Source organism: Anomaloglossus baeobatrachus, chromosome 1, assembly GCF_048569485.1.
Source record: "Anomaloglossus baeobatrachus isolate aAnoBae1 chromosome 1, aAnoBae1.hap1, whole genome shotgun sequence".
NCBI lineage: Eukaryota > Metazoa > Chordata > Amphibia > Anura > Aromobatidae > Anomaloglossus > Anomaloglossus baeobatrachus.
In genome coordinates this window covers 113,940,360-113,957,393 of record NC_134353.1, presented here as the reverse complement: position 1 = coordinate 113,957,393, position 17,034 = coordinate 113,940,360, and the positions used below count along the sequence as shown (strand labels likewise).

General features: G+C 55.4%; 1 protein-coding gene across 1 annotated transcript in view; it reads left to right on the top strand.

The window, feature by feature from the left end:
- WDR19 (WD repeat domain 19) overlaps nt 1–17,034 on the top strand; it is a 164,683-nt gene that overhangs the window by 100,791 nt on the left and 46,858 nt on the right. Inside the window, exon 17 of the mRNA XM_075333830.1 lies at nt 16,419–16,623. Coding sequence (XP_075189945.1) covers nt 16,419–16,623 — 205 coding nt within the window. The remainder of the gene's footprint in view (nt 1–16,418; nt 16,624–17,034) is intronic.

Sequence of the window (17,034 nt, the reverse complement as noted above, 5' to 3'; positions counted from 1 at the left end):
TCACTGGAACTTGAATAGTTCAACTTCAATATTCAGATCTTTTGGTATTAGTGTGTCCAGACGAAATATCCAACGACTCTCATGCGTGACATATGCTTCCTAAAATCTCCACCTCGACAACTTTTTTTCACAATCTGTATGCCCCAGAATGCCAAACTGCTAAATGATCGTTCTTGTTTCCTAGCATAATGTCTGGATTAAGGATGTCCTATAAAATTATTAGATATATTAGATCATCAGTCACCAAGTTTTTGCTTCACCAAATGAATGTAGAACCTATCTGATCACGCTGTTGTTACCCCTAGTGAGAGCTGTTCAGACACTGCAAGCGGATCATGCAGGACCAAGCGTACCCAGGCACAGCATTGCTTGAGTGAATGGTTTGCATATGTAAAGCACCTGATCTCTGAACCCGAACTCTGTTTTTTAAGAAAAGTCTTTGGTACGGACACCGAGCATCGAACCTTGGGTTTGCTCTTCTCAGGATAAACAAGAAGGATCCCCAATTCATTTCAAGGTCCCTAGATCCTCTAGCGATCGGTTCAGATGCCCTAGTTTTCCCGTAGTGTCAGTTCAACTGCCATATTTATTCCCAACTCTGCCCCTGATACTCAGACTCGTCAAGAAGATCAAAGCAGAAACAGTACAAGTTAACCTCGTGGCTCCACAAGCAGTTAATCTTCTCTCGGATGTCCCGTGGAAGCTTCTAGACCATCCAAACCTCTTGTTCCAGGGTCTCCTGTTCCACCAGAATTCATAGTTTATCAGTTTAATGACATGGCTATTAAAGCCGCAGTCCTTAGAGATGCATTTTTCACTCTCCAGGTCATCCAGACAATGATCCAGGGGAGATAACCCTCCTCTTCCCGGGTTTAATACCAGATTTGGAAGGCATTTATTCGCTAGTGCAAGTCTAGCCAAGTATCTCCCAGCTTTTTTTCCCTTCCCTCCCTCTTGTCTGGCCTCAACTCCAGCCTATCCCTCTGCTCTTTCAGTGGGCATGTTTCAGTTCTGTCCATCCTGTAACAGAGGAAATCAGGTCAAGACTTAATGCAATGGGTCACCGTTCCGTCCCTCATCTCAGTGTGGTTTTGAACGTCTTTCAGGGTCTCCCCTTTGAGTCTATTCAAGACATCACTCTCTTCTTCCTCTCCAGGATTGCTCTTTCCTGTCTTTATGCTTTCCTAGTCTTCAAGCAGGACAAGGTGGTTCTATGCCCGATTCTCTCTTTGCTCCTCAAAGTGGTCTATTCCTTTCACCCCAACAAAGACATCTTGCTTCCGTTTTCCTGTCTGTCCTCTTCTGATCTTCAGGAACAATCCCTCCACAAGTTGGATCTTGCCACAGCACTGTGTCTGTCCTGCACATTGCCATTCAGATGCTCCGACTCCTTGATCATGATTCCGTAAGGTTGTCACAGATAACTTACGGTTTCCAAGGCCACAATTGCTCATTGGATCCGCTTTGCCATTTTGGAAGCATATTGACCAAACGATAGGCTGCCCCCACAGGGGGTCAAGGCTCAATTCACCCGTGCAGTCTGGCCTTCATAGAATGTACAGCATAAGGCTTCCATGTTGCAGCTTTGTAAGGTTGCTACTTGGTTGTTCATTCATACGTTCTCCAGTTTTACCAAGTGCACACCTATGCCTCGGAAGGTACAGGTTTAGGAAGGAAGGTGCTGCAAGCGGCATCTGCCCATACCTCTACCTGACCATCTTCCTCTTCCTTTATCTGACCCTTGGGACTTCTTTTGTACTTTTTATGGTCTCCTGAGTTTCCCAATGATGGGAAAGAGAAAAGAGGATTTTGTGTACTCACCATAAGCTCTCTTTTTCGGCACTTTTATTGGGGGGCACAGCTCCTGCCCTTTTGTAAAGTTATGTTTTTAGCTATGTTGTTTTCAGCTTTGTTCTTGCTTTACGATTTCTTCTCCTACTGGCTTCTCACTAAGTGATTAGCTTTGTGCCAGTTGGTGGGTGTACCCTGCTAAGGAGAAGCTAACTTTTTTGGCCTAGTGCCAGCCTCCTAGTGGCAGCAGCAGCATATTCCCAAGGTCCCCTGTGTCCCCCAATGAAGTTTCAGAGAAAGAGATTTTATGATGAGTACCCAAAATCTGTTTTTCTCCATGGTAGCCGGGCATTCAGTACGGTGGCCACACAGCTTAAGAATGCTAAGATAAGATATGCAGGTTAATATCGTTTGGGGACACAAGAGGTTCTCTTTAATTTTGAAAAAGAAGATCTACCCCCTCAACAAGTTATGTGTTCATGATATTCACAGGTAATTGGCAAAGCTGACAATGTTTCCCTGCGGTTGCTCACATCCACAGTTAGTGAAACTTTCTACCATACCCAGAGGTGTACCTGGGGGGTGCTGGCGGGGCATCTGCCCCGGCGCAATAATCAGTGGGGGCTGTCAGGCTGCCTGATGCAGCGCTCTGAGAGTCTCCCTGGCAGCTGTGTTTTACCGCCCTCCGTAGTGGGAGTCAGCTATTCTGAGTCCGGCAGTCAAGCTGACAGCTGGACTCAGAGAGTGTGGTACGCAGCTCAGTTGCATGGCCAGCCATATCTATGTGCTAGCTGTGCAGTCGTAGGGCGCCGGCCGGCAGACAGCACTGGGGGGAGAACCTCCTCCTGCCTCTGGCTCCTGCACGAGCTCCTGTCAGGTTGCAGTGATGGGGGAGGGGCCTGCACCGCACCGTGCCATGTGCTCAGCCTCGCACCCTCCCGTCCTGTGCACTCTGGCCTGTGTGCTCAGCTCTAGCACCGCAGAGGAGACAGAAGAGGAGAATGAAGCCAGCACTGATTGGCCACACATTAACCAGTCAGTGCCTGGCTGCTGCATCCATCCAGAGGAGGGAGCGTCAGTCAGGAACTTGTGCTGCACCTGATCTTACAGGGCTAACTAAGCAGCAGGAACTTATATCTGAGCTAAGTGTGTTTATATCTAATATATTCCACCGTATATCTAATGTATTAGTGACTTCAATGTTCAGTGTACAGTATGTGTGCTGTATATGTCCAGTGTGTGAGTGCTGTGTGCGGAGTGCGCGAGTGCTTTATACAGTATGTGCAATGCATGTGTACTCATATGGCTAGTGTGTGTCGTGTACGGTATACAATATAACCAGTGTGTCAAGTATACAGCCTGTGTCGGGGCTGTGTGTTGTATACGGCCTATGTCAGGGCTGTGTGCTGTATACAGCCTGTGTCGGGGCTATGTGCTGTATACAGCCTGTGTCGAGGCTGTGTGTTGTACACAGCCTGTGTTGGGGCTGTGTGCTGTATACTGCCTTTGTCGGGGCTGTGTGCTGTATACGGCCTGTGTTGGGGCTGTGTGCTGTTTACAGCCTGTGTCGGGGCTGTGTGCTGTATACTGCCAGTGTGTCGGGACTGTGTGCTGTATACAGCCTGTGTCGGGACTGTGTGCTGTATACAGAGTGTGTCGGAGCTGTGTGCTGTATACGGCCTGTGTCGGGGCTGTAAGCTGTATACGGCCTGTGTCGGGGCTGTGTGCTGTGTACAGCCTCTGTGTCGGGGCTGTGTGCTGTATACGGCCAGTGTGTTGGGGCTGTGTGCTGTATACAGCCTGTGTCAGGGCTGTTTGGTGTATACTGCCTGTGTTGGGGCTGTGTGCTGTATACGGCCAGTGTGTCGGGGCTGTGTGCTCTATACTGCCTGTGTCGGGGCTGTGTGCTGTATACTGCCTGTGTCGGGGCTCTGTGCTGTACACTGCCTGTGTCGGGGCTGTGTGCTGTATACTGCCTGTGTCGGGGCTGTGTGCTGTATACAGCCTGTGTTGGGGCTGTGTGCTGTATACGGCCAGTGTGTCGGGGCTGTGTGCTGTATACAGCCTGTGTCAGGGCTGTTTGGTGTATACTGCCTGTGTCGGGGCTGTGTGTTGTATACGGCCAGTGTGTTGGGGCTGTGTGCTGTATACGGCCAGTGTGTCGGGGCTGTGTGCTGTATACGGCCAGTGTGTTTGGGCTGTGTGCTGTATAGAGCCTGTGTCGGGGTTGTGTGCTGTATACTGCCTGTGTCGGGGCTGTGTGCTGTATACTGCTTGTGTCGGGGCTGTGTGCTGTATACGGCCAGTGTGTCTGGGCTGTGTGCTGTATACAGCCTGTGTCGGGGCTGTATGCTGTATACTGCCTGTGTCGGGGCTGTGTGCTGTATACGGCCTGTGTTGGGGCTGTGTGCTGTTTACAGCCTGTGTCGGGGCTGTGTGCTGTATACTGCCAGTGTGTCGGGACTGTGTGCTGTATACAGCCTGTGTCGGGACTGTGTGCTGTATACAGAGTGTGTCGGAGCTGTGTGCTGTATACGGCCTGTGTCGGGGCTGTAAGCTGTATACGGCCTGTGTCGGGGCTGTGTGCTGTGTACAGCCTCTGTGTCGGGGCTGTGTGCTGTATACGGCCAGTGTGTTGGGGCTGTGTGCTGTATACTGCCTGTGTCGGGACTGTGTGCTGTATACAGAGTGTGTCGGAGCTGTGTGCTGTATACTGCCTGTGTCGGGGCTGTGTGCTGTATACTGCCTGTGTCGGGGCTGTGTGCTGTATACGGCCTGTCTCGGGGCTGTGTGCTGTATACTGCCTGTCTCGGGGCTGTGTGCTGTATACGGCCAGTGTGTCGGGGCTGTGTGCTGTATACTGCCTGTGTCGGGGCTGTGTGCTGTATACGGCCAGTGTGTCGGGGCTGTGTGCTGTACATTGCCTGTGTCGGGGCTGTGTGCTGTACACGTCCTGTGTCGGGGCTGTGTGCTGTATACGGCCAGTATGTCGGGGCTGTGTGCTGTATACGGCCAGTGTGTCGGGGCTGTGTGCTGTATACGGCCAGTATGTCGGGGCTGTGTGCTGTATACGGCCAGTGTGTCGGGGCTGTGTGATGTATACGGCCAGTGTGTTGGGGCTGTGTGGTGTATACGGCCAGTATGTCGGGGCTGTGTGCTGTATACAGCCAGTGTGTCGGGGCTGTGTGCTGTATACGGCCAGTGTGTCGGGGCTGTGTGCTGTATACGGCCAGTATGTCGGGGCTGTGTGCTGTATACGGCCAGTGTGTCGGGGCTGTGTGCTGTATACGGCCAGTGTGTCGGGGCTGTGTGCTGTATACAGCCTGTCTCGGGGCTTTGTGCTGTATACAGCCTGTGTCGGGGCCTGTGCTGTATACTGCCTGTGTCGGGGCTGTGTGCTGTATAAAGCCTGTGTCGGGGCTGTGTGCTGTATACAGCCTGTGTCGGGCCTGTGCTATATACGGCCTGTGTCGGGCCTGTGCTATATACGGCCTGTGTCGGTGCTGTGTGCTGTATACTGCCTGTGTCGGGGCTGTGTGCTGTATACTGCCTGTGTCGGGGCTGTGTGCTGTATACGGCCAGTGTGTCGGGGGGCTCTGTGCTGTATATAGCCTGTGTCGGGGCTGTGTGCTGTATACGGCCAGTGTGTCGGGGCTGTGTGCTGTATACAGCCAGTGTGTCGGGGCTGTGTGCTGTATACAGCCTGTCTCGGGGATGTGTGCTGTATACAGCCAGTGTGTCGGGGCTGTGTGCTGTATACAGCCTGTCTCGGGGCTGTGTGCTGTATACAGCCTGTCTGCTGTATACAGCCTGTCTCGGGGCTGTGTGCTGTATACAGCCTGTGTCGGGGCTGTGTGCTGTATACTGCCTGTGTCGGGGATGTGTGCTGTATACTGCCTGTGTCGGGGCTGTGTGCTGTATACGGCCTGTGTCGTGCCTGTGCTATATACGGCCTGTGTCGGGCCTGTGCTATATACGGCCTGTGTCGGGGCTGTGTGCTGTATACAGACTGTGTCGGGGCTGTGTGCTGTATACTGCCTGTGTCGGGGCTGTGTGCTTTATACTGCCTGTGTCGGGGCTGTGTGCTGTGTACAGCCTGTGTCGGGGCTGTGTGCTGTATACAGCCTGTGTCGGGGCTGTGTGCTGTATACAGCCTGTGTCGGGGCTGTGTGCTGTATACTGCCTGTGTCGGGGCTGTGTGCTGTATACAGCCTGTGTCGGGGCTGTGTGCTGTATACTGCCTGTGTCGGGGCTGTGTGCTGTATACGGCCTGTGTCGGGCCTGTGCTATATACGGCCTGTGTCGGGCCTGTGCTATATACGGCCTGTGTCGGGGCTGTGTGCTGTATACAGACTGTGTCGGGGCTGTGTGCTGTATACTGCCTGTGTCGGGGCTTTGTGCTGTATACTGCCTGTCTCGGGGCTGTGTGCTGTATACTGCCTGTGTCGGGGCTGTGTGCTGTGTACAGCCTGTGTCGGGGCTGTGTGCTGTATACGGCCAGTGTGTCGGGGCTGTGTGCTGTATACTGCCTGTGTCGGGGCTGTGTGCTGTATACTGCATGTGTTGGGGCTCTGTGCTGTACACTGCCTGTGTCGGGGCTGTGTGCTGTATACGGCCTGTGTCGGGGCTGTTAGCTGTATACTGCCTGTGTCGGGGCTGTGTGCTGTATACAGCCTGTCTCGGGGATGTGTGCTGTATACAGCCAGTGTGTCGGGGCTGTGTGCTGTATACAGCCTGTCTCGGGGCTGTGTGCTGTATACAGCCTGTCTGCTGTATACAGCCTGTCTCGGGGCTGTGTGCTGTATACAGCCTGTGTCGGGGCTGTGTGCTGTATACTGCCTGTGTCGGGGCTGTGTGCTGTATACTGCCTGTGTCGGGGCTGTGTGCTGTATACGGCCTGTGTCGGGCCTGTGCTATATACGGCCTGTGTCGGGCCTGTGCTATATACGGCCTGTGTCGGGGCTGTGTGCTGTATACAGACTGTGTCGGGGCTGTGTGCTGTATACTGCCTGTGTCGGGGCTGTGTGCTGTATACTGCCTGTGTCGGGGCTGTGTGCTGTATACTGCCTGTGTCGGGGCTGTGTGCTGTGTACAGCCTGTGTCGGGGCTGTGTGCTGTATACTGCCTGTGTCAGGGCTGTGTGCTGTATACAGCCTGTGTCGGGGCTGTGTGCTGTATACTGCCTGTGTCGGGGCTGTGTGCTGTATACGGCCTGTGTCGGGCCTGTGCTATATACGGCCTGTGTCGGGCCTGTGCTATATACGGCCTGTGTCGGGGCTGTGTGCTGTATACAGACTGTGTCGGGGCTGTGTGCTGTATACTGCCTGTGTCGGGGCTTTGTGCTGTATACTGCCTGTGTCGGGGCTGTGTGCTGTGTACAGCCTGTGTCGGGGCTGTGTGCTGTATACGGCCAGTGTGTCGGGGCTGTGTGCTGTATACTGCCTGTGTCGGGGCTGTGTGCTGTATACTGCATGTGTTGGGGCTCTGTGCTGTACACTGCCTGTGTCGGGGCTGTGTGCTGTATACGGCCTGTGTCGGGGCTGTTAGCTGTATACGGCCTGTGTCGGGCCTGTGCTGTATACAGCCTGTGTCGGGGCTGTGTGCTGTATACTGCCTGTGTCGGGGCTGTGTGCTGTATACTGCATGTGTTGGGGCTCTGTGCTGTACACTGCCTGTGTCGGGGCTGTGTGCTGTATACGGCCTGTGTCGGGGCTGTTAGCTGTATACGGCCTGTGTCGGGCCTGTGCTGTATACAGCCTGTGTCGGGGCTGTGTGCTGTATACGGCCAGTGTGTCGGGGCTGTGTGCTGTATACTGCCTGTGTCGGGGCTGTGTGCTGTATACTGCATGTGTTGGGGCTCTGTGCTGTACACTGCCTGTGTCGGGGCTGTGTGCTGTATACGGCCTGTGTCGGGGCTGTTAGCTGTATACGGCCTGTGTCGGGCCTGTGCTGTATACGGCCAGTGTGTCGGGGCTGTGTGCTGTATACAGCCTGTGTCAGGGCTGTTTGGTGTATACTGCCTGTGTCGGGGCTGTGTGTTGTATACGGCCAGTGTGTTGGGGCTGTTTGCTGTATACGGCCAGTGTGTTGGGGCTGTGTGCTGTATACGGCCAGTGTGTCGGGGCTGTGTGCTGTATACGGCCAGTGTGTCGGGGCTGTGTGCTGTATACGGCCAGTGTGTCGGGGCTGTGTGCTGTATACTGCCTGTGTCTGGGCTGTGTGCTGTTTACAGCCTGTGTCGGGGCTGTGTGCTGTATACTGCCAGTGTGTCGGGACTGTGTGCTGTATACAGCCTGTGTCGGGACTGTGTGCTGTATACAGAGTGTGTCGGAGCTGTGTGCTGTATACGGCCTGTGTCGGGGCTGTAAGCTGTATACGGCCTGTGTCGGGGCTGTGTGCTGTGTACAGCCTCTGTGTCGGGGCTGTGTGCTGTATACGGCCAGTGTGTTGGGGCTGTGTGCTGTATACAGCCTGTGTCAGGGCTGTTTGGTGTATACTGCCTGTGTTGGGGCTGTGTGCTGTATACGGCCAGTGTGTCGGGGCTGTGTGCTCTATACTGCCTGTGTCGGGGCTGTGTGCTGTATACTGCCTGTGTCGGGGCTCTGTGCTGTACACTGCCTGTGTCGGGGCTGTGTGCTGTATACTGCCTGTGTCGGGGCTGTGTGCTGTATACAGCCTGTGTTGGGGCTGTGTGCTGTATACGGCCAGTGTGTCGGGGCTGTGTGCTGTATACAGCCTGTGTCAGGGCTGTTTGGTGTATACTGCCTGTGTCGGGGCTGTGTGTTGTATACGGCCAGTGTGTTGGGGCTGTGTGCTGTATACGGCCAGTGTGTCGGGGCTGTGTGCTGTATACGGCCAGTGTGTTTGGGCTGTGTGCTGTATAGAGCCTGTGTCGGGGTTGTGTGCTGTATACTGTCTGTGTCGGGGCTGTGTGCTGTATACTGCTTGTGTCGGGGCTGTGTGCTGTATACGGCCAGTGTGTCTGGGCTGTGTGCTGTATACAGCCTGTGTCGGGGCTGTATGCTGTATACTGCCTGTGTCGGGGCTGTGTGCTGTATACGGCCTGTGTTGGGGCTGTGTGCTGTTTACAGCCTGTGTCGGGGCTGTGTGCTGTATACTGCCAGTGTGTCGGGACTGTGTGCTGTATACAGCCTGTGTCGGGACTGTGTGCTGTATACAGAGTGTGTCGGAGCTGTGTGCTGTATACGGCCTGTGTCGGGGCTGTAAGCTGTATACGGCCTGTGTCGGGGCTGTGTGCTGTGTACAGCCTCTGTGTCGGGGCTGTGTGCTGTATACGGCCAGTGTGTTGGGGCTGTGTGCTGTATACTGCCTGTGTCGGGACTGTGTGCTGTATACAGAGTGTGTCGGAGCTGTGTGCTGTATACTGCCTGTGTCGGGGCTGTGTGCTGTATACTGCCTGTGTCGGGGCTGTGTGCTGTATACGGCCTGTCTCGGGGCTGTGTGCTGTATACTGCCTGTCTCGGGGCTGTGTGCTGTATACGGCCAGTGTGTCGGGGCTGTGTGCTGTATACTGCCTGTGTCGGGGCTGTGTGCTGTATACGGCCAGTGTGTCGGGGCTGTGTGCTGTACATTGCCTGTGTCGGGGCTGTGTGCTGTACACGTCCTGTGTCGGGGCTGTGTGCTGTATACGGCCAGTATGTCGGGGCTGTGTGCTGTATACGGCCAGTGTGTCGGGGCTGTGTGCTGTATACGGCCAGTATGTCGGGGCTGTGTGCTGTATACGGCCAGTGTGTCGGGGCTGTGTGGTGTATACGGCCAGTGTGTTGGGGCTGTGTGGTGTATACGGCCAGTATGTCGGGGCTGTGTGCTGTATACGGCCAGTGTGTCGGGGCTGTGTGCTGTATACGGCCAGTGTGTCGGGGCTGTGTGCTGTATACGGCCAGTATGTCGGGGCTGTGTGCTGTATACGGCCAGTGTGTCGGGGCTGTGTGCTGTATACGGCCAGTGTGTCGGGGCTGTGTGCTGTATACAGCCTGTCTCGGGGCTTTGTGCTGTATACAGCCTGTGTCGGGGCCTGTGCTGTATACTGCCTGTGTCGGGGCTGTGTGCTGTATAAAGCCTGTGTCGGGGCTGTGTGCTGTATACAGCCTGTGTCGGGCCTGTGCTATATACAGCCTGTGTCGGGCCTGTGCTATATACGGCCTGTGTCGGTGCTGTGTGCTGTATACTGCCTGTGTCGGGGCTGTGTGCTGTATACTGCCTGTGTCGGGGCTGTGTGCTGTATACGGCCAGTGTGTCGGGGGGCTCTGTGCTGTATATAGCCTGTGTCGGGGCTGTGTGCTGTATACGGCCAGTGTGTCGGGGCTGTGTGCTGTATACAGCCAGTGTGTCGGGGCTGTGTGCTGTATACAGCCTGTCTCGGGGATGTGTGCTGTATACAGCCAGTGTGTCGGGGCTGTGTGCTGTATACAGCCTGTCTCGGGGCTGTGTGCTGTATACAGCCTGTCTGCTGTATACAGCCTGTGTCGGGGCTGTGTGCTGTATACAGCCTGTGTCGGGGCTGTGTGCTGTATACTGCCTGTGTCGGGGATGTGTGCTGTATACTGCCTGTGTCGGGGCTGTGTGCTGTATACGGCCTGTGTCGGGCCTGTGCTATATACGGCCTGTGTCGGGCCTGTGCTATATACGGCCTGTGTCGGGGCTGTGTGCTGTATACAGACTGTGTCGGGGCTGTGTGCTGTATACTGCCTGTGTCGGGGCTGTGTGCTGTATACTGCCTGTGTCGGGGCTGTGTGCTGTGTACAGCCTGTGTCGGGGCTGTGTGCTGTATACTGCCTGTGTCGGGGCTGTGTGCTGTATACAGCCTGTGTCGGGGCTGTGTGCTGTATACTGCCTGTGTCGGGGCTGTGTGCTGTATACTGCCTGTGTCGGGGCTGTGTGCTGTATACAGCCTGTGTCGGGGCTGTGTGCTGTATACTGCCTGTGTCGGGGCTGTGTGCTGTATACGGCCTGTGTCGGGCCTGTGCTATATACGGCCTGTGTCGGGCCTGTGCTATATACGGCCTGTGTCGGGGCTGTGTGCTGTATACAGACTGTGTCGGGGCTGTGTGCTGTATACTGCCTGTGTCGGGGCTTTGTGCTGTATACTGCCTGTGTCGGGGCTGTGTGCTGTGTACAGCCTGTGTCGGGGCTGTGTGCTGTATACGGCCAGTGTGTCGGGGCTGTGTGCTGTATACTGCCTGTGTCGGGGCTGTGTGCTGTATACTGCATGTGTTGGGGCTCTGTGCTGTACACTGCCTGTGTCGGGGCTGTGTGCTGTATACGGCCTGTGTCGGGGCTGTTAGCTGTATACTGCCTGTGTCGGGGCTGTGTGCTGTATACAGCCTGTCTCGGGGATGTGTGCTGTATACAGCCAGTGTGTCGGGGCTGTGTGCTGTATACAGCCTGTCTCGGGGCTGTGTGCTGTATACAGCCTGTCTGCTGTATACAGCCTGTCTCGGGGCTGTGTGCTGTATACAGCCTGTGTCGGGGCTGTGTGCTGTATACTGCCTGTGTCGGGGCTGTGTGCTGTATACTGCCTGTGTCGGGGCTGTGTGCTGTATACGGCCTGTGTCGGGCCTGTGCTATATACGGCCTGTGTCGGGCCTGTGCTATATACGGCCTGTGTCGGGGCTGTGTGCTGTATACAGACTGTGTCGGGGCTGTGTGCTGTATACTGCCTGTGTCGGGGCTGTGTGCTGTATACTGCCTGTGTCGGGGCTGTGTGCTGTATACTGCCTGTGTCGGGGCTGTGTGCTGTGTACAGCCTGTGTCGGGGCTGTGTGCTGTATACTGCCTGTGTCGGGGCTGTGTGCTGTATACAGCCTGTGTCGGGGCTGTGTGCTGTATACTGCCTGTGTCGGGGCTGTGTGCTGTATACTGCCTGTGTCGGGCCTGTGCTATATACGGCCTGTGTCGGGCCTGTGCTATATACGGCCTGTGTCGGGGCTGTGTGCTGTATACAGACTGTGTCGGGGCTGTGTGCTGTATACTGCCTGTGTCGGGGCTTTGTGCTGTGTACAGACTGTGTCGGGGCTGTGTGCTGTATACTGCCTGTGTCGGGGCTTTGTGCTGTATACTGCCTGTGTCGGGGCTGTGTGCTGTGTACAGCCTGTGTCGGGGCTGTGTGCTGTATACGGCCAGTGTGTCGGGGCTGTGTGCTGTATACTGCCTGTGTCGGGGCTGTGTGCTGTATACTGCATGTGTTGGGGCTCTGTGCTGTACACTGCCTGTGTCGGGGCTGTGTGCTGTATACGGCCTGTGTCGGGGCTGTTAGCTGTATACGGCCTGTGTCGGGCCTGTGCTGTATACAGCCTGTGTCGGGGCTGTGTGCTGTATACAGCCTGTGTCAGGGCTGTGTGCTGTATACAGCCTGTCTCGGGGCTGTGTGCTGTATACAGCCTGTCTGCTGTATACAGCCTGTCTCGGGGCTGTGTGCTGTATACAGCCTGTGTCGGGGCTGTGTGCTGTATACTGCCTGTGTCGGGGCTGTGTGCTGTATACTGCCTGTCTCGGGGCTGTGTAATGTATACAGCCTGTGTCGGGGCTGTGTGCTGTATACTGCCTGTGTCGGGGCTGTGTGCTGTATACTGCCTGTGTCGGGGCTGTGTGCTGTATACTGCCTGTGTCGGGGCTATGTGCTGTATACGGCTTGTGTCGGGCCTGTGCTATATACGGCCTGTGTCGGGGCTGTGTGCTGTATACAGACTGTGTCGGGGCTGTGTGCTGTATACTGCCTGTGTCGGGGCTGTGTGCTGTATACGGCCTGTGTCGGGCCTGTGCTATATACGGCCTGTGTCGGGCCTGTGCTATATACGGCCTGTGTCGGGGCTGTGTGCTGTGTACAGACTGTGTCGGGGCTGTGTGCTGTATACTGCCTGTGTCGGGGCTGTGTGCTGTGTACAGCCTGTGTCGGGGCTGTGTGCTGTATACAGCCTGTGTCGGGGCTGTGTGCTGTATACTGCCTGTGTCGGGGCTGTGTGCTGTATACAGCCTGTGTCGGGGCTGTGTGCTGTATACTGCCTGTGTCGGGGCTGTGTGCTGTATACGGCCTGTGTCGGGCCTGTGCTATATACGGCCTGTGTCGGGCCTGTGCTATATACGGCCTGTGTCGGGGCTGTGTGCTGTGTACAGACTGTGTCGGGGCTGTGTGCTGTATACTGCCTGTGTCGGGGCTGTGTGCTGTGTACAGCCTGTGTCGGGGCTGTGTGCTGTATACAGCCTGTGTCGGGGCTGTGTGCTGTATACTGCCTGTGTCGGGGCTGTGTGCTTTATACTGCCTGTGTCGGGGCTGTGTGCTGTATACGGCCTGTGTCGGGCCTGTGCTATATACGGCCTGTGTCGGGCCTGTGCTATATACGGCCTGTGTCGGGGCTGTGTGCTGTGTACAGACTGTGTCGGGGCTGTGTGCTGTGTACAGCCTGTGTCGGGGCTGTGTGCTGTGTACAGCCTGTGTCGGGGCTGTGTGCTGTGTACAGACTGTGTCGGGGCTGTGTGCTGTATACAGCCTGTGTCGGGGCTGTGTGCTGTATACTGCCTGTGTCGGGGCTGTGTGCTGTATACAGCCTGTGTCGGGGCTGTGTGCTGTATACTGCCTGTGTCGGGCCTGTGTTATATACGGCCTGTGTCGGGGCTGTGTGCTGTATACAGACTGTGTCGGGGCTGTGTGCTGTATACTGCCTGTGTCGGGGCTTTGTGCTGTATACAGCCTGTGTCGGGGCTGTGTGCTGTGTACAGCCTGTGTCGGGGCTGTGTGCTGTATACGGCCAGTGTGTCGGGGCTGTGTGCTGTATACTGCCTGTGTCGGGGCTGTGTGCTGTATACTGCATGTGTTGGGGCTCTGTGCTGTACACTGCCTGTGTCGGGGCTGTGTGCTGTATACGGCCTGTGTCGGGGCTGTTAGCTGTATACGGCCTGTGTCGGGCCTGTGCTGTATACGGCCAGTGTGTCGGGGCTGTGTGCTGTATACAGCCTGTGTCAGGGCTGTTTGGTGTATACTGCCTGTGTCGGGGCTGTGTGTTGTATACGGCCAGTGTGTTGGGGCTGTTTGCTGTATACGGCCAGTGTGTCGGGGCTGTGTGCTGTATACGGCCAGTGTGTCGGGGCTGTGTGCTGTATACGGCCAGTGTGTCGGGGCTGTGTGCTGTATACGGCCAGTGTGTCGGGGCTGTGTGCTGTATACTGCCTGTGTCTGGGCTGTGTGCTGTATACGGCCAGTGTGTCGGGGCTGTGTGCTGTATACAGCCTGTGTCTGGGCTGTGTGCTGTATACAGCCTGTGTCGGGGTTGTGTGCTGTATACAGCCTGTGTCGGGGCTGTGTGCTGTATACTGCCTGTGTCGGGGCTCTGTGCTGTATACTGCCTGTGTCGGGGCTGTGTGCTGTATACTGCTTGTGTCGGGGCTGTGTGCTGTATACTGCTTGTGTCGGGGCTGTGTGCTGTATACGGCCAGTGTGTCTGGGCTGTGTGCTGTATACTGCCTGTGTCGGGGCTGTGTGCTGTATAAAGCCTGTGTCGGGGCTGTGTGCTGTATACGGCCAGTGTGTCGGGGTTGTGTGCTGTATACGGCCAGTGAGTCGGGGCTGTGTGCTGTATACGGCCAGTGTGTCGGGGCTGTGTGCTGTATACTGCCTGTGTGGGATCTGTTAGCTGTATACGGCTTGTGTCGGGGCTGTGTGCTGTATACAGCCTGTGTCGGGGCTGTGTGCTGTATACGGCCAGTGTGTCGGGGCTGTGTGCTGTATACAGCCTGTCTCGAGGCTGTGTGCTGTATACGGCCAGTGTGTCGGGGCTGTGTGCTGTATACGGCCAGTGTGTCGGGGCTGTGTGCTGTATACTGCCAGTGTGTCGGGGCTGTGTGCTGTATACAGCCTGTCTCGGGGCTGTGTGCTGTATACGGCCAGTGTGTCGGGGCTGTGTGCTGTATAAAGCCTGTGTCGGGGCTGTGTGCTGTATACGGCCTGTGTCGGGGCTGTGTGCTGTATAAAGCCTGTGTCGGGGCTGTGTGCTGTATACGGCCTGTGTCGGGGCTGTGTGCTGTATACGGCCAGTGTGTCGGGGCTGTGTGCTGTATACGGCCAGTGTGTCGGGGCTGTGTGCTGTATACGGCCAGTGTGTCGGGGCTGTGTGCTGTATACTGCCTGTGTCGGGGCTGTGTGCTGTATACGGCCAGTGTGTCGGGGCTGTGTGCTGTATACGGCCAGTGTGTTGAGGTTGTGTGCTGTATACGGCCAGTGTGTCGGGGCTGTGTGCTGTATACGGCCAGTGTGTCGGGGCTGTGTGCTGTATACGGCCAGTGTGTCGGGGCTGTGTGCTGTATACTGCCTGTGTCGGGGCTGTGTGCTGTATACGGCCAGTGTGTCGGGGCTGTGTGCTGTATACGGCCAGTGTGTTGAGGTTGTGTGCTGTATACGGCCAGTGTGTCGGGGCTGTGTGGTGTATACAGCTTGTCTCGGGGCTTTGTGCTGTATACAGCCTGTGTCGGGGCCTGTGCTGTATACTGCCTGTGTCGGGGCTGTGTGCTGTATAAAGCCTGTGTCGGGGCTGTGTGCTGTATACGGCCTGTGTCGGGCCTGTGCTGTATACAGCCTGTGTCGGGGCTGTGTGCTGTATACGGCCAGTGTGTTGAGGCTGTGTGCTGTATACGGCCAGTGTGTCGGGGCTGTGTGCTATATACGGCCAGTGTGTTGGGGCTGTGTGCTATATACGGCCAGTGTGTTGGGGCTTTGTGCTGTATACGGGCCAGTGTGTTGGGGCTGTGTGCTGTATACGGCCAGTGTGTTGAGGCTGTGTGCTGTATACGGCCAGTGTGTTGGGGCTGTGTGCTGTATACGGCCAGTGTGTTGGGGCTGTGTGCTGTATACGGCCAGTGTGTTGAGGCTGGTGCTGTATACGGCCAGTGTGTCGAGGCTGTGTGCTGTATACGGCCAGTGTGTCGGGGCTGTGTGCTGTATACGGCCAGTGTGTCGGGGCTGTGTGCTGTATACGGCCAGTGTGTCGAGGCTGTGTGCTGTATACAGCCTGTGTCGGGGCTGTGTGCTGTATACAGCCTGTATTGAGGTTGTGTGCTGTATACGGCCAGTGTGTTGGGGCTGTGTGCTGTATACGGCCAGTGTGTTGAGGCTGTGTGCTGTATACGGCCAGTGTGTCGGGGCTGTGTGCTGTATACGGCCAGTGTGTTGGGGCTGTGTGCTATATACGGCCAGTGTGTTGGGGCTTTGTGCTGTATACGGGCCAGTGTGTTGGGGCTGTGTGCTGTATACGGCCAGTGTGTTGAGGCTGTGTGCTGTATACAGCCTGTGTCGGGGCTGTGTGCTGTATACAGCCTGTATTGAGGTTGTGTGCTGTATACGGCCAGTGTGTTGGGGCTGTGTGCTGTATACGGCCAGTGTGTTGAGGCTGTGTGCTGTATACGGCCAGTGTGTCGGGGCTGTGTGCTGTATACGGCCAGTGTGTCGGGGCTGTGTGCTGTATACGGCCAGTGTGTCGAGGCTGTTGCGGGGGGGCGTCAAACAGAATTCTTGCCCCGGGTGCCAGGAAGCCTCTGACCATACCTGTTATTATATTGCAGCTATTTACACATCAGAGGAGTTTATCACAAGCTAACGCCCCTTTCCCTGTTTGTTTCAGGCTCCAGAGTTATTTTGGCAGGTGGCACCAAACTACCCTATGGTCACAAGCCAGTTCTGTTACATAATGGAGAGCTGACATGCCAGACTCAGAGTGGGATGCTGAACAACATATTCCTTGGCACTCATAGCTTTCTTAACAATTCAAAAAATGAGGAACCCAAAGAACTAAAGAAAATGTTGACACAAACTCTAATGCTCCGCAGGTAGGCTTGTAATATCTCGGTGTCTGGACCATCAAGCTTTTCTTTTTACTGTTGCATTCTAAGAGCCATAGAATTTTTACTTTTCCTATGAAGTAGCCATATGAGGGCTTGGTTTTTACATGATGAGATGTATCTATCAGTGGCTTTAATTTTTGTATATACTGTATATAGTTTATCAACCAACTTTTTTGTCTGGTAGTAAATAAAGTGTTCTTCCTGATGGTCAATTTCACTTTAGTGACATGCAAATTTTGAGATAATAAACATGGAAATATTTTCGCAGTTCACACCACAGACCTACCCCGAAACAATTATTTTTTTGAGTTTAATACATTACTTCCACAGGATGTAGTAGTCTACCTTAGGGAGGGTGCAGGAGCTGAGACTATCATGCAGGCAAGTGCTGTCAGT